The following is a 24,589-nucleotide window of genomic DNA, read 5'->3' on the forward strand; positions in this document are numbered from 1 at the left end:
TGAATTCCAATTAAGGAATAATATATATACCAAATTTATAAAGAAAAATTAAAATTAAAATGACAAATCTATCAGCTTTCTAAGGGAGCAGATTGTTGGCGCCCGTATGACAACTGCTACTGTACCAGAAATAGCTTAGATGGTGGCTGTGTCAGAGGAATTGTCTCAAAGGTAATTACAGTCGATAAAAAGGAAGCGAAAATATCTTCCCTTAAATAAAATTCTGGAAGAAAGCCGAAGTGTTTGAAATAGATTGCAAGTCTGGCAAAGAAAGAGCACAAAACCACTGCACCAAATATTACAGAGGAGCATAGCAATTATATTGAAAATGCCCTTTCAACAATAATTGTTCACCGAGAGCTTCACAAAAAGGTATCCCTATACCGTATTATAATTAATTTGGTTAAAATCATGTCCTGCGTGGTTTTGTTTGTATTCTTTGTCAGCTGGTCGTTCTGCTTCACGATGAATACCCTGGAAAAGTCCTGCCTGATTAATGTTTATCAGTTTTAAAATATTCTGTTAATTTGAAAAACACTCAAGCTTGTTTTAAAACTGATAAACATTAATCAGAAGCAGAACTGTCAGCTGACAAAGAATGTAAACAAAGACAGGGGTAACTTGATTTTGATCGTAAATATATTCTAAATTTCAACGTGTTTCTTTTATTTCATCTTACATTTATATATATATGTGTGTGTGTGTGTGTGTGTGTGTGTGTGTGTGTGTGTGTGTGTGTGTGTGTGTGTGTGTGCGTGTGTGCTGTCTGACGGTTTGTGTGCCTGTCTGCATGTTTGTCTGTGTGTTATTCTCGTAAGCGTCCGGCTTGAACTCAGTTAGGCCTTCTATGCCTTCTCTTCTTCATTGACTTACGTGACGCTCGACGACGAAGACATTTCCTTTCGCATTCCCTTGAACTGTCGAACTTGTTGTTATTACCCTCGCAGCCTCCATACCAGAACCGTTCACACTTTGAGCTGTTCACGTTGAAATACCACTTTATCTCTTGATCACCACAAGGACCGGGGTCTTTATCTAACTCGCAGTCGGCTTTAAAAAAATAATAATAAAAGCAAACGTGAGAGAAACGAGGTTAAGATTGCTCGCACACTAGATGTTATGTAATTTTCTGCATGCAAATAAGAAGAAACAACATAAGATTGGATTCCAAAAAGGGTGCGAACATAAAGCCACTGAGTACACGAGCAAAATAACAGAAGAAGTTTAAATATTAATTGGCACAGACATAAAATGTGTAAAAAGGGAAAATTAATTAGAATTAGTCTCTTTTCTCTCTGACCTCGAAGCATACGCTTTTGAAATATTCGTTTTCTCGTTTTCACCTTTGTCAAATTACGAGATGCCTTAAATAAGTTTCCAGATTTTTTTTCGTGTGGGCACTTTTATTGACTGTACACATATGAAACTCTAGTCCCCTTCGAAGTAATCTCCTTCGACTGCAATATATTTGCTCTATCGTTTCAACAACTTCTGGAAGGCACATGGAAGTCCTCTTGTGTAAGTGTGTCAATGACCCTCGTAACAGCCTCTTTCATCTCCTCGCTTGTCTCATAACGATAACCTCTTGAGATTAAAAAATAAATAAAAGTCACAGGGAGCAAGGTTTGGACTATAGGGAGGGCGAGGAACTGTCTTGATCTCCCTCAAACTTTGCACTTATTGCCTCTATAGACACACAATCTCTTGTTATATATGATTTCAAATTGTAGCCCGTTACGTTTCAAATTGCAATAATACCCTATCTGAGAGCCCATTTTGCTAACTCTTTGGCTTAATATTTACAGGCAACGCGAATTGGAAGAAATACATTGGGGACACTGCCAAAGATGCTGCAAAGAATGTGGGCTTTGTCCACCCTGCTAGAAGATTACTAACACCAGAGAGTATCATACATCTTTACAAAGCCACAATTCACCCATGCATGGCGCAATATTGCAACATCTGAGTTGGAATATCTGCCGTTCGTCTTTCACTTTTAGATAACGTCCAAAAAGAGTCTCACATATAATAGATGACATACTATCGACCAAACTCCAACCCCTGTCTCATCACCGTAATTTTGCATCCCTGTGCTTGTTTTACAAGAAATTAAACAAGCTATGCTCTGGTGAACTCTTAACACATGTGCCCCTTCGACAGACATATACCCGATTAACCTGACAAGCAGCAAAATCAGCCCCCTTCACTTTTAAGGTCCCTACATATCGGAAAGCCTTTTACTCTAATAGTTTCTTCCCTCGGGCTGCTAAACTTTGAAATTCCCTTCATATTTCCTGATTCATTGACTGTACTAACCTGCAGAAATGTAAATGTAATGCGAACGGACATCTAGCTGCTAAACTCCCCATAATCTCTTGTTTGACGTTATCCCAAATATCCGTAAACAAACTAGAACATATATTCCAACTTAAAAGTATATGGACATATTTATGCAAGTATTTATAAAATTCAACTCTACATTAATTAACTCTTTAAGCAAAAGAAATATTAGACAACAACAAAAAAATTACCTCGACCGCTTGGGGTAGGTACTGCGCATCCAGCATAGTCGGGTCCTTTGGCTTCAGTTACACGGTCAGGACAACAACCGTAGAGTGATGATTCACAACCAGTTCTCGTTTCACATCCAGCGAAGTTGGGTCCATGAGCTGAAGTAATTCTATCTGGACAACAGCCATATCGAGTTGCCCTGCATCCACCGGGTGGACACCCCTCATAGTCACGACCACGAGCAGCAGTGACCATATCCGGACAACATCCATAAACCGAGGCTTCACAACCTAAATCACGTTCACAACCAGCAAAATTCTCTCCTCGAGCAGAGGAAACTCCATCTGGACAACAACCATATCTCGATTGGCTGCATTCTCTTGTTCGGCAACCTGCATAATCTGGTCCACGTGCAAAAGTCACACCATCTTCGCAACAACCGAATTCCGATCGGTCACAACGAGTTTCCGGACAACCATATCTCTCAGGACCTTGAGCTGCTGTTCTTCTGTCTTCGCAACATCCAAAGCGTGTACCCTCACACCCACCGACTCTACGTCTTTCGCAACCTTCATAGTTTGGTCCACGTGCAAAAGTCACACCATCTTCGCAACAACCAAATTCCGATCGGTCACAACGAGTTTCCGGACAACCATATCTTTCAGGACCTTGAGCTGCTGTTCTTCTGTCTTCGCAACATCCAAAGCGTGTACCCTCACACCCACCGACTCTACGTCTTTCGCAACCTTCATAGTTTGGTCCACGTGCAAAAGTCACACCATCTTCGCAACAACCAAATTCCGATCTGTCACAACGAGTTTCCGGACAACCATATCTCTCAGGACCTTGAGCTGCTGTTCTTCTGTCTTCGCAACATCCAAAGCGTGTACCCTCACACCCACCGACTCTACGTCTTTCGCAACCTTCATAGTTTGGTCCACGTGCAAAAGTCACACCATCTTCGCAACAACCAAATTCCGATCTGTCACAACGAGTTTCCGGACAACCATATCTTTCAGGACCCTGAGCTGCTGTTCTTCTGTCTTCGCAACATCCAAAGCGTGTACCCTCACACCCACCGACTCTACGTCTTTCGCAACCTTCATAGTTTGGTCCACGTGCAAAAGTCACACCATCTTCGCAACAACCAAATTCCGATCGGTCACAACGAGTTTCCGGACAACCATATCTCTCAGGACCTTGAGCTGCTGTTCTTCTGTCTTCGCAACATCCAAAGCGTGTACCCTCACACCCACCGACTCTACGTCTTTCGCAACCTTCATAGTTTGGTCCACGTGCAAAAGTCACACCATCTTCGCAACAACCAAAGTCCGATCTGTCACAACGCGTTTCCGGACAACCATATCTGTCAGGACCTTGAGCTGCTGTTCTTCTGTCTTCGCAACATCCAAAGCGTGTACCCTCACACCCACCGACTCTACGTCTTTCGCAACCTTCATAGTTTGGTCCACGTGCAAAAGTCACACCATCTTCGCAACAACCGAATTCCGATCTGTCACAACGAGTTTCCGGACAACCATATCTGTCAGGACCTTGAGCTGCTGTTCTTCTGTCCTCGCAACATCCAAATTTGCTCGAGGCACAACCTTCTACTATTGGAGGACATCCATCCATATCTCTACCTCGTGCGTACGTTACTCCATCCGGGCAACATCCATATCTGTACTGTTGGCAGTTTTTCTCTTTGCATCCTAAATGCTCTGGCCCCGAAGCTGCTGTGCGCATGTCTGGACAACAACCGTAGTCGGATGTATGACAAGAACCTAGTGCACAACCGAGATAATTTTCTCCTCTGGCAACGGTGATGCCATCCGGACAGCAACCAAATCTCGTTTCACGACAGGTTGGACAACCTTCATAATCTTCTCCTTTGGCATAAGATTCGCCATCAGGACAACATCCGTATCTTGAGAGACGACAGTCTTTACCTGTGCAGCCCTCGTGGTAATATCCTCTTGCAATAGTTTGTCCGTCCGGGCAACATCCATAAGATGTGGAATGGCAGTCGGGAGGAGTACAACCCTCAGACACAAAAGTTACTCCATCTGGACAGCACCCAGCTTCTGAAGTTCTGCAATCGGTCGACGGGCAGCCTTTGAAGTTTTCACCCCTGGCAAAATTAACCCCATCCCTGCAACATGCATATTTCGATCTACGACAATCTTGTGTTCTACATCTTTCGTGGTTCGGTCCAGATATGGTTAAGCCATCGGGACAGCAACCAAATTCCGTGTAGTGGCAACAGCCTTCCCCATTTGGTCCTTGGGCTGTGGTCTGCTGATCGGGACAACATCCGAACTCGGTTCGTTCGCATTCAGGTACCACACGACAGCCACCATAATTATCCCCTTGAGCAAATGATACTCCATCCGGACAACAGCCGTATGGTGATTCATCACATCGCATTTGACGACAGCCTTCATAGTTTTCTCCCCTTGAAAACGAGACGCCATCTTGGCAACAGCCATATCTAGAAACTCTACAGTCCCTCGTCGGGCATCCTTCGTGGTCTTGTCCGCGAGAGGCGGTGGTACCATCTGGGCAACAACCAAATTGCGATCGTCGACAATCTTCTTCTGGACATCCGAGTTTTTGAGGACCTAGTGATAATATAAAAAATGCGCATTAGTTCAGTAATAACGTAAATACTCGTACTATACGACATAATCACATTGATACATCGGTTCTGGTTAGATCGTCGAAGTTAAGCAACGTTGAACCTGGTCAATGCCAGATGGGTGACATTTGGATATCGACACATCCCTGCAAGAACTGCAAAAATCTAAGGCGTCATCTTCTCTGACCCGATCATACTTGTGACTGGGTAACGCTTGTGAACTTGGTATTCCAACGAAAGTTCCCGTTTGGGAGGAAACCTGTTCAACCCGCCTCGGGTGAATGCCGATGGCTTACTTATTAGTAATAGGACGATTCTAATATTTTTAATCAACCCAACACTATTACGTACTCTATATTTTGTATATGGTCATGTTTGTATGGCTATAATTATAATCAATATTTTTGGTCTATCGACTTAGTCGGATTTAGACCTTAGAATACACCCTTGTTTTACTTTAAATGCAACTCAACATTCACCGTTGACGACTTTTATAGTTTTTCGGATATGCTGAAAATGAATACCACATCTAAATTTGCCGCAGAAAAGTAGTTTTCTGGATATTAAGACCTTTATGACTAATGTAATCCATTATATTTTCACTGGCGGTCATGTTTTTTTCTGAACTGAAACGTATCAATGCGTATAAGCGCTACAACGCACCCCTCCTCCTTATATTAAGAATGGCGAACGCGACTGACATTTATCAAGTAATACATTGAAAAAAAAATGTCTTAATATCCAGAAATTTACTTCTTTGCCTCAAATTTTTTTTATGTAATATTCGTTTTCAGCATATCTGAACACCGATAAATGTCTTCAATTTAAAGATTAGGTGTTGAGTTGCAGTTAAGGCAAAAAACTTATCTTCTAGTTTATAAGCAGTTGTGTTTTAAGTTTATGGCAATGCAGTCTTGTAGAAAAATAAACACTGTTAGGTACGAGACGAGGTAAAAAAAAATAATAACAATATTAAAAGATTTTTTAAAATTTCACTTATAAGATATTTATTTATTTATTAATACAATGCGTCGAACCAGGATGGTATCATGGTGTTATGTTCACTAAATTTCTAATGTATACCTCATCTTGAGAAAAAAGAAAAATTTAAAATATTTACAACCACTCGATGTAGGTGTGTTTATACCGAGAGCCAGAAGTAGTAGGACCGCAGTAAAGTAGAATCGAAGGGACTCTTGAATTATTTTTTGAAACGTAGGTTGGCATTATGTTTGTTATTATTAAATTACTCTTATAAAATTTATCAGTAATAATTATATTATTACGTGTTTAACGTATGTGATTATAATTATTTAACTAGCCTGCCACCCTGTGCTACCCGCTCATACAATGCGCTTAAATGTGATATTTTAATTTATGCAGATTCCGTGTTTATTTTTATAGAGACAATTCTCTGTTGATTGCTATATCGTACCCGATATATATTAATAATTTCAAAAGTTTTTTTTTTATTTTAATATGATTCGGGTACCATCAGCTAGAATCGAAACCAACCCATTTAATTTTTAACCAAATAACCTAATGGAAGATGGATATCAAAACTTTAAAAAGTAATATAATTTAAGGTATAAATTTATATTTGCTTGTACGTAGCGGAGTTCTTTAAGTTGACTTACGTTTGCCAAGTTTCAAATTTTTTAACTTTTCTCGTTAGCAGCTATTTTCACCGACTAGAAACCGAATAGAATTGTTCCACAGAGTCATTTAGTAGAGACGTTCCGCACACACACGCACAGATTAGATCATATATATATATATATATATATATATATATATATATATATATATATATATATATATATATATATATAGGACAACAAGAGTATGAAATAAAGTAACAAAACTATATATTGGTAGATATAGAATGGATCATTTATTGAATAATGGAATACAAGCAAAATTTATGCTAAGGCATTTCGAAGCCTAATGTTTCTCATCAGAAGAGTAGATAAGGTGCTAGGTAGTATGGGGAAGATGCGATGTCTAGCGTAGGGATCATTAGGGACGAAGCAGATTAAGAGGAATTATTGAATGTTGAGGGAAGCTTTATTGAATTCTAAATAAATAAAGGAAAAGCTTGTTATATATAGTATGATATATAAAATTGTATATGGTCTTTAACATAGTGTTGAGTTTAAGGGGTATATGTTTTAGGGCTAAATTGGGGGTGTATTGTTGCTGCGTGGTGATTTATTTTAACGATTTGTGGGATGTCTATTATCTATGGAGTGGTATTTTTGACAGGTGAAACCAAAACGGCAAATGGCGGCTATAAAATCGCTTATAAGTTTTTTTTTGGGGGGGGGTATGCAAGGTTGTAATATTGATTAGGTAATATGCGGCGATATTTTTAAGTTTCTTCTGTTTTGATATAGGGAGTATGATTATAAGAGGGCGGTCGGAGGATAGGATGGCAATGTCTATGAGTACAATTAACTTGATGCAAAAGGTTTAAGGATACATATAGTAGCAAGGTGGAAGAGTAAGGAGACCATTACTACTTATAAAAGTGGTAATAATTCCAATAATAGTAGGGTAATTGCAATAATGAGATTGATAATAATAATAATAATAATAATAATAATAATGATAATAATAATAATAATAATGATAATAATAATAATAATAATAATGATAATAATAATAATAATAATAATGATAATAATAATAATAATAATAATAATAATAATAATAATAATAATAATAATGATAATAATAATAATAATGATAATAATAATAATAATAATAATAATAATAATAATAATGATAATAATAATAATAATAATAATAATAATGATAATAATAATAATAATGATAATAATAATAATAATAATAATAATAATAATAATAATAATAATGATAATAATAATAATAATAATAATAATAATAATAATAATAATAATAATGATAATAATAATAATAATGATAATAATAATAATAATAATAATAATGATAATAATAATAATAATGATAATAATAATAATAATAATAATAATAATAATAATAGTAATAATAATAAATATAAAATAAAATGAAATAAAAATAATATTACCAATAGCTGTGATAAAAGTAATGCCAATGTTAATGTTAATAACAATGAAAATGGAAATAATAATAATAATAATAATGATAATAATAATAATAATAATAATAATAATAATAATAATGATAATAATAATAATAATAATAATAATAATAATGATAATAATAATAATAATAATAATAATAATAATGATAATAATAATAATAATGATAATAATAATAATAATAATAATAATAATAATAATAATAATGATAATAATAATAATAATAATAATAATGATAATAATAATAATAATGATAATAATAATAATAATAATGATAATAATAATAATAATAATGATAATAATAATAATAATAATAATAATAATAATAATAATGATAATAATAATAATAATAATAATAATAATAATAATAATAATGATAATAATAATAATAATGATAATAATAATAATAATAATAATAATAATAATAATAATAATAATAATAATAATAATGATAATAATAATAATAATAATAATAATAACAGCAATTATAATAATAATAATAATAATAATAATAATAATACCAGTTGTAAAAACAAGAAAATATTAATAACGGAGGCAACCTTTCTAGGGCAATTGCTCTTGACATATCTAAGGCCTTTGATAGGGTATGGCATAAAGGTTTACTTCATAAGATCTCTAGCTATGGTATTGCTGGAAATGTCTTCTCAATTATTAAATCATTTCTTTCTGATAGGTTCATAAGAGTAGTAGTTGAGGGGCAAAAATCAGAAGCTCACAGTATTAATGCCGGTGTCCCTCAGGGATCCATCCTGGGCCCAACTCTTTTCCTGATCTATATTAATGATCTTCCAAATCACATCCTTACATCATATGTAGACATCTATGCTGACGACACTACCATTTATGGTAGCACATCTAAGACAGTAAACGACCAAGTTCTCTCCAATTCTCTCTCCTCTGATCTTAAGCACATAGTAGGAGGCCTCACGTTTTGACAAGCTTCTGGGCTTGACCATTACTCCTGATCTTAAATGGAACACGTACATCAAATCTGTTGCCAAGGCCGCTGGAAAAATGGTGGGATCTTTCTATCGATCCGGTAGATATCTCACTGCTGATGCAATTCTCTATCTATATAAGAGCCAGGTACGTCCAAGGATGGAATACTGTTGCCACATCTGGGCAGGAGCTGCTAGAAAGGACTTGGCCTGCCTTGATAGAGTTCAAAATAGACTTCGTAGCCTCGTAGGAGATGTCCTTTTCTCTTCCTTGCAACCTCTATCTCACAGAAGAGATGTTGCGAGTTTGCCTCTGATGTATCGTTATTTTCATGGAAAGTGTTCGACTGAGCTTCAGTCTATGGTCCCCCTCGCCAAACTTTTACAAGAAACACTCGTCTAGCTGTAAACACTATCAATAGTTCCCCCCACTCTTTATCTGTGCCTAAACCTAAACGTAGATTCCATGAACAAAGCTTCTTTCTTAGAACTGCACGCCTGTGGAATTGTCTTCCGTTTTCCTGCTTTCCGGCTGACTACAATATGGTTGTCTTTAAGTCTAACGTAAATAAGTTCTTGATGAGCCGTCCCATATAAGTTATCAAATTTACCAAATTTTCATTACTAATGATTACTATATTGTCCAATTTCTAATGTACACTCTTTAACCCTTATCCTTGAGTGGCCTCTTGGCCTTGATAATGTGGTGATGCCTATGTAAAATAATAATAATAATAATAATAATAATAATAATAATAATAATAGTAATAACAATACTACTACCACTACCTCCACTATCACCACCACTACTACTAATAATAATAATGTCAATAATAATTACTAGGGAATGCGTAAAAGAAAGGGATACAGACAAGTGGGGGTTGGAATAACAGGAAATATGGTTGAGGAGCGGGGGCTGATTCAATAAATGATCCATTCTATATCTACCAATATATAGTTTTGTGACTTCATTTCATACTCTTGTTGTCCTATATATATATATATATATATATATATATATATATATATATATATATATATATATATATATATATATATATATATATAGTTTTTACGGTTTAAAAGCCAAACAAGTGCAGAATTTCATTCAATAAAAAAACATAAAATTATTAAATTTAACAAAAGTGGTCTACTCTAGCCTTACGGTTGATAATGATGGCTCAAACAACTCAACTGAGTATGGCTACAATCCACTTCATTTATACACAAAACATCAATCATAAGTATGACACCTTGCAGTCAGATGTGCAATTTCATTTTTATACAAGTAAAACGAGTTTACGCCGTATTTTAATGTTGTTATGACTAGGGCTATGACAATAGAATATTCTTTTCATTGTTTTGACTCTCGAGTATATATATCCGACACAGACATTCTCTTGTCATAGCCCTAGTTATGATGTATAAATTTTAGTTTTACTTGTAGTCGAAAATAAAACAAATATTTGTCGTTTCATAAGTGGCAACGATGGAAAATTCAATCAAAAAATTAAAAAAATCGTTTTGGGAATCGGAAATAAGGCATAATTTTTCCGATTCCGATACTACCCAAAACTCCGGGGTTTTTTTTATTTTTTTTTTTTTTGTTGTTTTTTTTTTTTTTGCTTTTATTTCGATTAATTATTCCAACATTAAGCATTTCCTACGTTTAACTAGTTAGGACAATCAAGCCATAAATTTCCCAACCAGGGAAAGTGTACTTCTCTTCTGGCTGAGGGCAGAAGAGATACTACACTTTGAATTATCCCAATTGTTAAAAGTTTATTTTATTTATAAACTAGCGGGAGAGGGGATTTGCTCAATCGTAAATTTCGCCTAAATACAAAAATCAAAAATTTAACGCTTTAAAGAAGAACCTCTTTTCAATAAATAAATATATTTATTTATTGCAATTAAATTCGATATTTCGATTCATAAGAGAATCTTCATCAGGGAAATAATTTTTATTTCTTTGCAGAACACGATTGAGTTTTGCAAAAGGTCCTTTTATAGGAAAATTATCCATTTGAATTATTTGTTCATGAAGACGGCGACTATATTTTCTCGTGTGATTTTTCATTTCAGCATTTCACGTGTCCGATGCAATTTGCTATAAAACTTAGTATTTTTTAAAAGTTATTTTGGTAATCATGATTACCGAGATAAATATTTTAACGTTGGTAACTTAGTTACATTTTATTTATTTTGTTTTGTATACGCATTTGTGACCTATTTGCGTTGAAAAAACACAAATTAAATAAGTCATAAGCTTTTATAGTTCCGTAAATAATGATCAATGAAGACCGACGTTCTAACAAGGACGATGCAGACTGCAGTAGAAATGACAAAAGTAAAACCAATATAGAAATACGAAAACTATCATTCTGTCATCTAAAAAGAAGCTGCTATGTGCGTTAGTCATGTCGATCGTTTTATATGGATACTAAGAGCAGAACTACAAAAAAAATTCTAAGCAGTTGACATGAGATGTTATGAAAAGTCCTCGATGTCTCATAGATGAATCACATCACAAATAAAGCAGTACGTACGAGTGCCATCTTGCACATGAAACATTTTAAAGAACTGAAAACTTTGAGGATGTGACTAGAGCCAATCGCAGACAGTGCATGGTAGAAGAAGAGTGAGACAGAAAAGGAAGTGGACGGAGGATCGTATGGAGTGGATGGAAAAGAGTTTTGCCCACGACTTACAGAGATGGGGCAACTGATGTGATGTACAGCAATGCAGCGTCTCCACGAGTTCGGAGAATTAAGGGATTCGTGAATCGTGTATCATGAATAGGAAATTTCTACAGTATCATAAAAGTGGCTCATCGTAAGTGGCTGACAGTTAAAATATGAATTGTTCGAAGATTAGTGATAATTTGAACATTTCTAAGCTCTACATTTTAAAATTACACTTCGGTATTTAACTATACAAATATATATATATTATAATGTATAATATTATATATATTATAATATATAATCTTATATATATATATATATATATATATATATATATATGTGTGTGTGTGTGTGTGTGTGTGTGTGTGTGTGTGTGTGTGTGTGTGTGTGTGTGTGTGTGTGTGTGTGTGTGTATTGCTGTGGCCCAGTTTGTTAAAATGGAACACATTCCTCAAGAAAAATTGCATTTTGTATTGTTTATTTATTTTTAATATTTTCTGCTTTTTTTTTTCCAAAAAAAATATTCTTTTTTTAATATAAATTGTTAGGGGAAAGGTTTTGTTTTTTTTCAAGAAAACTTGCACTTTTTTTAAGTAAATTGACAGTAAACGTTTCTTTTTCGAAACGGAATTTTTATTATAAAAAGAAAAGATGAATGCTTTATATGAACACTGTAAATAGTTAGGTGAAAGTAGAGAAAAGTTTTTTATTTTTTTAAGAGGAAGTACAAATTAATTTTTTGTCAACAGATGTTAAGAAAATAAACAGAAAAATACTCCCATAATTAATTAATTAATTAATTAATTATGCAAAACAAAAAATAAATAAAATGTTGATTCAGTATTTCAACATTTAAACAACGCTCGTTTGAATCCGGTGGAATGAAATGGAATCGGGGGGGTCAAATTCTGCATGAATACCATTCTTTTTAATTTCGTCTTGTGTTCAATTTTTGAAGTGGGCTATCAGCGATTGCAAACTAATAAATGTAACCAAAATGCGAAAAATTCAACAATAAAATAATTTTAATAAATGCTCAGCTTCTAATAAAAATCCTAGTAAATCAATCCCCCTTATTTGTTCGGTTGTTGTAAAAAATGGAAGGGAAACTTAAGTTTCGCTCCGTTTTATTTTTTTTTAACTTGTGCCCCCAACGAATATAATCCAAAGAATAACGGTGCTTCTACACTTTATTGCCGAAATTGGATACGCCATTTTATTTCAAGCACCTTCTGTGCAACTCCTGGTTAGATTATGGTCGAAGTATGAAATAAATAACCCAAAATTTAAACTGTATAACGATTGCCGGTAAAACAAAAAAATAAATAAACAAATAAATAAACAACCCAGTTACCCGTTAAAAAAAAGGAAATAACAATCATTTAAATTAATTTGTTGTTGACCTTTCAAAGTTGCTTGAATTCAAAATAACGTTTCCAATTATTTATTTGTTCGAAAAAAAAAAGAAAGGAAGAAAACAAAACTGCTGTCACACTAAGTAATTTATGGTGTCTGAAATAGGAATTGACAGATTAGGGACCAAACTGAATTTCCTCAAAGGAAAGAAAAAGTGTTTGTACACGTGAAAAAAAAATAGAAAGTTATGGCCGAAACCTGAAATAAATAACCAAAAATATTAAGTGGGAATGATTGCGGTTAAAACAAAAAATTAATAAATACAAAAACAACCCACTTCCCTGTTATAAAAAGAAAGAAACAATCATTTAATTTTATTTGTTGTTGACATTTCAAAGTAGCTCTAATTCCCCAAAAAACGTTACCAAATATTTATTTGTACGAAAAAAAAAAAAGAAATTATTTTATAAAAATCCGATGTTTTCATTACGAAATTGTATTAAAATTCAAATTTTTATACGCAAATTTTTCACTAAATGTTTGTTCAATTATATTTTGATAAATTATTATACAATAAATGTAGTGGTTTTGTTTCGGTTTTCAAATAGCGCTCGGGCAGTTGAAACCTTGATGAATATGTCATGTGATTGTCTGTTTTTAATAATGCTCAATGGAAAACTGTCCCGTCCTCATTAATTAAATCGGAACATTTTCAATTAAACGGGTCTCGAATAGACACCCCAAACCTCGCCATGTTAAGAAAGGCTTTCGGAATAGACAGCCCGTAACCGTGTCAGCATACCTATAGCAGTTGACATGTGTAACGTGAACGATGATTTTGCCGTAATGTTATAAGGTATCGGTATATCATTCTATGCAGAAATTCTTAAGCTCCTTTCACACTAATTAATTTAGGTGACTGAAATAGGAATTTGAAGAAAAATAGGACAAAACTTGATTTCCCCAAGGGAATAAAGTGTTTATACACGTGAGAAAAAAAAAGTTATGAGAATTTTTTTGCACGGCGAGCTTACCAAATCAGTTAATTTTGGAAGTTAAATAAATCCAATGTAAAAATCCATTTCGAGATAAATATTAGTTTTCTAATAAGATAATTAGTAAAGTAAACTCCTAAGATATTGAAGGAAATATTACAAAAAAAAACACCTTGTTTGTGCTAAGGAAAGCGTCAGTAGTGAAGTTCATTTTAATTTGAGTTATATCGTAACGATGTTTAAAATCGCAATGTAATCTGCAAAATGAGAACATCAAAGAAACGAAACGCAGTAAACCGGAACTGAGGGTTTTAGAGATGCATATGGAAATGCATTGTGTACATTTTTAAATGTAGTATTTCTCTATCCGAGTTGGTCACTATTTTAAACCACACATAAAACGATGTGTTACTAATCGAGATTGATATGTGCGTAATCGCTTTTAATGGAAATTTGACATCTCACATTTTGTAATGCGCTAACCGTCAAATTAATCTTTAACTCTGTAATCGAAAAAACGTAAACAGAAAAAGAAAACATCTAACGAAGCGAAACTAAAGGAAAAGGAAATGATAAAGAATAAAAACGAAAAGAAAATGAATCACCATGATAAGGAGATAATCGTTTTTTTTTTTCTAGTGTAATTATGTTTCGAAATAAATTGTAAATAAGCAATGTATAATTAGGCGTGGTGCATTTCCCGCAATAGGAAGCATTTCAGTTTTTGTATGCAACAGCAAACCCCGTAATCGGTATGCGTTCGTATTAGTCCCTCGTGAACGATGAAGCGGCGGTGTAAATGGGGCGCATGGAAAGGAGGAATTAAATAGAGAGAAAATAATATAATTCCATTGATTTTGGCAGTGATCTCTCACCAGAAAAAATATAGGAGTGTACGATTATCGAGCAAGTGTAGAGGTAATAGGCTTATAGCACATCTCAGATATTGTGCTGCAGTTTGTGCATATTACATTTGCATGAAATGTCTCGGGTTTTAATTCTATTAAGGTCAAACTCAGAGGGGAAAAATGAGTTCATTTTATTTATATAGAGATTATAATAGATAATAGTATATATATTTTAATATATAATATTATATGTATTATAATATATAATATTATATATATATTACAATATATATTATATATATTATATATATTATAATATATAATAATATATAATATATAATAATATATATTATATATATTATATGTAATATTATATATATTATAATATATAATAAATATATATTATAATATATAATATTATATATTATAATATATATAATATTATATATTATGATATATATAATATATATTATAATATATATACTGTTATATATTATAATATATATATTACATATTATAATATATATATAATATTATATATTATAACATATAATATTATATATGTTATAATATATAATATTATATACATTATAATATATAATATTATTATATATTATAATATATAATCTTATATATGTTATAATATATCAAATAATATCATGATATATAACATTATCACCATAGAGTAAAATTTATTTCTAAAATGAACAGTTTTGCACCACTTTTGAGATGTCTTCATATAATGATATTAAATCTTATGATTAAAATCTCTATCGTAACTCTAATAAAAATCTAATACATGATTATGATTATACAAAATGTCTCAAAATTAAGGTTAAAGCTTAAGATGACTTAAGAAAAAATTAAAATTAATGGAATTTTGATTAAATTTTATCGAATGATTATCGGTTTTATTAAACAGAAGACTGATATATCTGAATTTTCAAATTAGGGGTTGTGCCTATATAATGCTTTCAAAAAATTAAAAAAAAACTAAATGAAATAGGATCAATATTTATAATAAACTAGCCTGAGTGCCCGGCGTTGCCCAGGTTTTGTAGGTGTATGTTGAACAAAAAAAAGTGGTAGTAGGCAGGCAGGCAGGCTCTAATCCTACTGCGAAGGAGGAAAAGAACGTGGAAAAAAAGACGTGTCTTTGCCGTTGCGTCTATCGCCAAACCTGAAGTGCTAGTCAATCGAAAAGCGGTAATGACTTTCAAAGATATCGGCGAAAAAAGTGACCCCTCCTTGTAGAAAAGTGTTCAGTTGAGCGTGAATGAATTAATATTTTTAGCCAATTTTTCGATATTTGTCGCCCGGGGGGGGGGGTCCTTCTTCAAAACGATACCAATCTTGTGAAAATCGTGGCCTCTGTCAAACGTTTTAGGCAGACATAAATTCATACATACATAAATATATACATACATACATACATACATACATAAATACATACATACATACATAAATACATACATACATACATGCATACATACATACATACATACATACATACATGCATGCATACATACATACATGCATGCATACATACATACATACATGCATACATACATACATACATGCATGCATACATACATACATACATAAATACATACATACATAAATACATGCATACATACATACCTACCTACATACATACATACATACATACATGCATACATACATACATACATACGTACATACATACATACATACATGCATACATACATACATACATGCATACATACATGCATACATGCATACATACATACATGCATACATACATACATACATACATGCATACATACATACATACATACATACATACATGCATACATTCATACATACATAAATACATACATACATACATGCATACATACATACATACATGCATACATACATACATACATACATACATACATATAATAGATGTCTAGCAGCTTTCGTTAAAATTTCATAAAAACAGAAGTATCTAAATTTTTTTTATTTTTTTGGTGTTAAATTAATTTTAACTAAATATAACCCACATTCGAACTTCTTACGCCTAACAACAGTGTTTCAAAATTCATAATTACTGATAAATTAATTTAGGAATGAATTCTATATACACGGTGATAGCATACTCTCGTTTTGTCAGCCATGACCGGTTAGAGTTTTTGTATTCTGAGTATTGCAAACACTAAGGATTGAACCTTCAACCTTCAGAAGACTGTTGTTTACAACTGAAATACCTAGTACTTTATCCGTTACGCCTTGGATTATTGCTTATTAATGGTGTTCCGTTCTAAATTCCGTTCAGATTCGTGAATTCGACAGATTCTCGAGTTCCACAAGTAAAACCTGAAGAAGATCAAAAGTGACGTCCGTCGAAACGTCCTCAAGATGGGAACAGTAGTTCGAATAATTCAAAAAATACAAATTATCAATCCTCGTCTAAAAAATTAAAGAAAAATTAAGAGAACGCGGATGCGCACATGCAAATGCATACGAAATGCGAAATGATGTCACTGTAATGAAAAAGACTATAAAAAGCACAGAGAGCTCGTTGGAAAGAGGATAACGTAAGAGAGGTGGGTGACGTCACAGCCATAACGAAAAGTCAAGCGTGGCGTGAAAATAAAGAAATATATGTCGTTGCTCCAAATAAAAAGGAGTCGAGTTATTACTTCTTCTATGTTCCTTGTGATGTAGACTGTTGCAATGCTATGGGTGTCGTGTGTAAACGTGTGTAACGTTACAATAATACTTCTGCAAATCCCTTGAAATGTATATTACTGTTAATGAATACGCAAGATTTTCTGTACAGTTTGATCTCTACTGAATCAGAGTTAACTCAATTTCCAACGATATAATATCACCATATACGACAATTCAATAGTTATGTAGTCACATGTCATCCGGACATTGAAATGTGCTTTCCCTTGTTGTGTGGATTACGCCATGTTTGGACCATAGGCAGTAATCACACAGTTTTAAAACTTTAGAAGGCAAACAATGAGGGTTTGGCGGGAAAATATCCCGACTTTGTGTTCTTCTTCATTTATAAATTTCATTTTCACAGCTATCAGATAGCACTAAATAAACACAAACTTACCTCGAGCCGCGGTTACGCCATCGTCACAACATCCGAACGGAGTAGTAACACAAGTTGAAACTGGAAAGAAATTAAACAAAAGAAAATTATTGCGAAAATATTCATTTACAGACATTAGAATTCATATATTTTGATCCATTGCTCTTTCTGTTCTCGTCACGTTGGTCCTCTTTACAATGATTACTGAATCTTTTTCGCTTTACTTAAGAGTCACCATTTATCAAGGCCCGAAGGTCACTCGAGGATAAGGGTTAATGAATGTAAAGTGGTAGAGTATTAATCGTTAATTGTGTAAATTAAGTAGAATTTCATTATTTATGGGGACGGCTAAACAAGAACTTATTTATATATTGGATTTGATGGCTACCATGTTGTAGTCAACCGGGAAGCAGTGATCTTGGCAACAATGTTTCACAGGCGGGCGTTTCTGGGAAAGAAGATTTGATCATGGAACATACGTTTCGATTTCTTATCTAGCTGACCGAAACATGCTCATGAGTGTGTAATGGCATATAATCCCTTATGTAAAAACAAATAGAAAGTATACCTTGCCTTACTTCGCTATTGAGGATTCTTGCATTAACCGCGTTAAACTTCATTGGTTACTTTACCTCTGAAAATATTAACCTTAAATACTGACAAAAGCTCCATCATAAAGACATTATTTATATTTATATTAGCTGGCTGCCAGGCGTTACCCGGTCGTAAAATACGCTTATATATTTTTTTTAATTCATGTAGATTCCGTATTTATTATTATAGAGCCAATTTTCTATTGATTATTATGTTGTACCTAATATGTAATAGTGATTTTAAAGTTTAAAAAGGGTACTTGTACAGTTTAATCAAGACATTCAAAAATGAAAATATCGAAAAAAAGGTTATATTGTACGTATTCGTTTTGGACTGAAGATCTCCGAAAAAAAAATTTCATTTAATTTGATTGAGTAGTTGTTTTTTTTTTGTTTTTGTTTTTTTTTTTTACAGCGAAAAATCACGTTCTTATCAGAGCGCGTTGAAGTCAGCCATTATGGAATTTGTTGAACACGCCACGGGCAGATAACTCAATGTAAAGCGCCGACACTCCCTCCCCATCTTTAATACTAGCTTTCTTCCTAAAAATCGAACCTTTTGCTCAGTATCATAACAAATTGTTTTTTCGCTGTAAAAAAAAAAAAATACTTGAAGAAATTAAGTGAAAAACTTCGTTCCATAACGGATACGTGTAATATAACATTTTTTTCGATATTTTCATTTTTTTAATGTCTTGATTAAACTGTGCCATTAGCTAAAATCGAAACCAGAACATACAGCTCTCTAGCGTTACTCTCTGAGCCATATTCATATCAAAACATGTACAATAACGTTGTTAAACGTACGCATGTATATTTGTGCATGGGTAGAAGATACTGCCAAGTTTCAATTTCTTTTAAATTTTGAATCTTTAGCAGCTATTTTTACCTACTAACGACCACATTGAACTTGTTATACAGGTATAACTTCTTTATCAAGTTTAAGTCTGTAGTATAAAAATTGGCAGTGTAGTTTGGTAGACACTGTTGCGCACACAGTAATGCATGGTCACTGTTTATTATACAAACAATATTGGTTACATGTGTGCATACATGTTTCAGTGGAGTCCCAATTCAGGGACAAGACTTCATAAGACAATTGTATGCATATATGTAACCAATAATGTTTGTATAATAAACAGACTAGATATATATATATATATATATATATATATATATATATATATATATATATATATATATATATATATACATTAGCGTCCAAAACTAAGGGACAAAATTTTGAAACCTAATATTTGTTAGAAATAACAACTGGGAAAAGCTGAAATTTTGAAAACTGGTAGTCGTTATCATCCATAATAGCATACTAAAATTTGAATCATTTGCAAAGGATAGAAAAAGAATTATAAGAATTATTTAATTATTTTCAAAATAGGAACGTCCAAAAGTAAGGGACAAAATTGAGAAAAACAATATAAACAGCTAAAAAACAATAAACATACATGGACAATCAATATTTAGTAAATGAGCCTTTGCTCTCAGTGACAACTGCGCATCTTCGACGACAATAACGAATCAGTTCTTGACAATCGATACTAATTTTAGACCATTCTTCTTGAAGCTTCACCCACAAATCCCCGTGTTAGTGGGATTTCTTTCCATAACTTTCACTCCTAAGGTCTTCCAAAGACTTTCTATTGGATTTAAATCAGGACTTTGCGGTGGCCAATCCATAATTAGAAATCTTGCTCGCTAACGTAACTCATTACCACCTTTACCTTGTGACATGGGGCATTATCTTGCATAAAGGTAACCCTATCGAAACCTGAATTCTGTATGATTGGCACAATATGATCTTGAACAATGTTTTTATAGATCTGCGCGTTTACACTAGTTCGTAATCGGACTAGAGGCGTTGTACCTTGGCTAGAAAACATTCCAAATACCATGACGCTTTCGCCCTCAAACTCGAGTTTTCTTAGTACACTTTGCACTTAATCTTTCACCAATACGTCTCTTTACATTGTTTTTCCCATCATTTCCAACTAAATAAAATTTACTTTCACCACTGAAAAATACTTTTGCCCAATTTTCATATGTCCAAATTACATACATGTTTGAAAACTTTAATCTCTTCTTCTTATTCTTCGAACTAACAAGTGGTTTCTTCCCTGGGGTTCGATTAAACAGTCCTATTTCTTGCAGTCATCTAGAAACAGTCTGTTTTGACACATTAACACATGAGGTACTATTCATAACCCTTTTAATTTCTGTGTAAGACTTAAAACGGTCCTTTAATGACATACACTGCATTATTCAATCTTCTCTGGCCGAAGTTTTGCGGGATCTGCCGGTTTTAAAAGCACTAACTATTTTGCCAGTATCATTGTAGGATTTAACAACCCTGTCTACAACACTCTTGGAACGTTTCACTTTCTGCGAAATCTCTCTGATGGTGTGCTTTTCCTTGTATAGCTTCACAATAGCTTGTCTCAGAGTAATTAAGTTTTTGGCGTTTTGCCATGGTGCCTGCTGATGAAACGTTTACAAATGACTAAGGCTTATTCTTTAGAGGAAATCAAAAAATTTGAATATAGTATACTGTTTACATTGTTTCTCTCAATTGTTTTCCTTACTTTGGACGCTCATATTTTGAAAATAAATAATTGCTTTAATTCTTTTTCTACCCTTTGCAAATGATTCAAATTTTAGTATGTTATTATGGATAATAACGACTACCGGTTGTCAAAATTTCAGCTTTTCACATTTGTTATTTCTAACAAATATTCGGTTTTTAAATTTTGTCCCTTAGTTTTGGACGTTTATATATATATATATATATATATATATATATATATATATATATATATATATATATAAAGAGAGAGACACACACACAGATAGACAGACAGACAGAGGAAAAAGGAGAGAGAAAAGAATATATAAATGTGTTTGTATTCGTTAATATATACCGATGGTCGTCCTCTCTTTTCTCTCTCTCGCTCTCTCTCTCTCTCTCTCGCTCTCTCTCTCCACAAGATGTGGATATATGGCTAATTATCACAACCTCTACAAAATAAAAACGCTATATATATATATATATATATATATATATATATATATATATATATATCAGAATTATAAATTATAGTGAACAAGAAAAAAATAAGAAACAAAAGATCCTGAAAAAAAATAGAGATATTGCTCTTTTAAATGACAATGTAACGCTTAACATTATTTTGCAAATCCCATCTTATGCTGACCAAAAATGGTTGTGTACTTGTACGTTGTTCGTCACTATCCAAATTCGGTGCCTATGTAGATTGATGATCTTGTAAGCAAACACACATCAAGTGAAAACATTTTTATGTACTTACGTATCATGTCGAAATTAGTATAAATTCGAAAAATGACGAATCCAGTACAAAAATAATTAAAGTAAAAATAAAAATTATCGATTTTAACGATTTATGTGGTTTTATCGTTTAGTGTTTAAGAGTTCCCAAGACCCTGAGGAAGGTAACTGCCATCGATAATTTTGACTAAATACATATTTTTAAACATAAGATCTCCGAATATAATTGTGGCTTATTTTTTCAAAATACTACTAGCACATCATCTACTTGATCGTTTTCGCAAATCCGTAATAATGTTTTCACCTGAAATGTGTCATAAAAAATTACCAATCCGCACAAGCATCAGAAATGCTTACCTCTTTCTCGTGGACGAGATACCCGGCGACATTTTTCTAGGCAAGCTTTATCTGTATCAAATCTGTTATTATTGCCTCCGCATCCGCCGTACCAGAATTGTTCGCATCTTTTGCTTTCGGCATTGTAAAACCATTTTGCTTCGTATTTGTTACAAGTACCAGCATCTTTCACCATTTCGCAGACACTATGACCAGTCGGAACTGGATAAGTTTCAGCTAAGCAAAAGAGAAAGGAAGAGTTTTTTTTTAATGTTTCAAATATGCTCTAATTACAAGACATTAAAAAAATATTTAAAAGTAAAAACCACTTTTTGTAAACTTTGTAAAAATATTTTTAACTGGCAGGCTGTTGTCTGGCGTTGCCCGATCGTAAAATACACATAAATATTATATTTTAATTCATACAGAAACTGAGACATGTGCAAGTGAGTATTACGGTTTTTTTTTATAAACAGTTTACTTCTTGTAAGTAAAATAAAATTCTCGATCTGAGATCAAAACCAAAACAAAGACAGTGTCAAGTACGATAACCTTTGGACCAGCTTCACACAATCTTTAAAAAGTGTTTTCAGACCTCATAAAAAGTTGACAAAGAGATAAAAATCCGATTGCCCTCAAGTATCAATTTTTTCCATTGTAAGTCCTTATCAGCCCTTTTTCTGTATGAAAATCGATTAAAAAATTTTCCACATATCTGAATACCCTATATACCAATTTTCAAGTTTGTATATCAAGAATTCGTTTAGTATATAAGTTGGGAAGTGTCCTCACACACACATATTCTTACTTTTATATATATATATATATATATATATATATATATATATATATATATATATATATAGAGAGAGAGAGAGAGAGAGAGAGAGAGAGAGAGAGATTATATAAAATACTTCTAAAAATACTTCAAAGTAAAGACTATAAAAATATTGTGGAGTTATAACATACTAGCAGGCTGCCTGGCATTGCCCGGTCGTTAAATATGCTTAGATATGATATTTTGATTAATGTAGATTTCGTATTTATTATTATATTATATTGGATCCAGTATACAGTAATGATTTCAAAAGTTTTAAAAAACTGACTCGTGTGCTACCACCGAGAATCGAAGCCAAAACTTTTAGTTTACGATTTACTTTTTCCTATGATGTTAATGCCTGAGACATGTTTGCTGTAAGGCTAAAAATTAAAGCATGAACCAATAAATATTACGTAACGCATGCATATTATTAATGCTGTCGTTCGACATTCACTTCGCAAATTCTATTTTTTTTATTTTCACACTTTTGCACTGATTTTCCCCGGCTAAAACCCACATGTAAAGTTTCGCATGGGTTCGAACACCCTATATATTAAGTTTCATGCCTGTAGACCAAAAACTAGCAGAGGAGTTTGATAGGCAATTTTTTAAAACAGGTATATATATATACTCATACATAAATCTATCTATATCTATATATCTATAAAAGTGAAAATGTTTGTCTGTGTCTGTCTGTCTGTGTACATTTCCCTACTCAATAGCTCTGTCAATTTTAAGTCTCCAGACTCGAAATTTGATATACAGGGTACTGAGATTTGGGAAAATCTTTGTAATCCGTTTTCGGACAGAAATTTGGCTGTTTAAATGTCAAAGTTCACCGATTTGATTTTTGAGAACTCTGCCAAACTCCTTCGACAATTTTGGGTTTAAACACTTGAAATTTTAGATATAGGTTCCTTGGATCTAACTTAATAACTTGATTTGAGCTCAAAACAATAAATATTAAGGGTTCATAATAAGGGTCAAACTTTTTAAAAAATTGACTGCTTCAGTCTCTGCCAAATTACTCAGAAAATTTCTGGTCTAAACATTTGAAATTTTACATAAAGAGTATTCAGGGATAGGGTAAGCTTTTTCATCGGTTTGGGTCGAAAATTTGAGTTAACAATATATAAATGCATGTATGTGTGTATGTTTGCATGTCTGCCCAACACTTTCGACAGAAGCGACGGATTTTCACAAGATCAGTATTGTTTTGAAGCTCGACCCTTCAGACAACAAATATCGAAAAATTGGCTAAAAACATTAATATCTTCACCCTCTACTAGGCACTTTTCTGCAGGGAGGGGTCGCTTTTTTCGACGATATTTTCGAAAGTCATCCCCTCTTTTC

At 33.0% G+C, this 24,589-nt stretch overlaps 1 protein-coding gene across 4 annotated transcripts in view; it reads right to left on the minus strand.

Moving 5' to 3' along the window:
• The window catches only part of LOC145278532 (uncharacterized), a 409,834-nt gene that overhangs the window by 170,311 nt on the left and 214,934 nt on the right, over positions 1–24,589 (minus strand). For all 4 annotated transcript variants that reach the window (XM_080130667.1, XM_080130669.1, XM_080130668.1 and 1 more), the window contains exons 15-18: positions 22,438–22,653; positions 18,193–18,252; positions 2,532–5,132; positions 874–1,050 (exon numbers count right to left, since the gene is read on the minus strand). In XM_080130667.1, coding sequence (XP_079986793.1) covers positions 874–1,050; positions 2,532–5,132; positions 18,193–18,252; positions 22,438–22,653 — 3,054 coding nt within the window. The remainder of the gene's footprint in view (positions 1–873; positions 1,051–2,531; positions 5,133–18,192; positions 18,253–22,437; positions 22,654–24,589) is intronic.

This window comes from Euprymna scolopes, chromosome 1, assembly GCF_053919585.1.
Source record: "Euprymna scolopes isolate OS-2025 chromosome 1, ASM5391958v1, whole genome shotgun sequence".
Taxonomy (NCBI): domain Eukaryota; kingdom Metazoa; phylum Mollusca; class Cephalopoda; order Sepiida; family Sepiolidae; genus Euprymna; species Euprymna scolopes.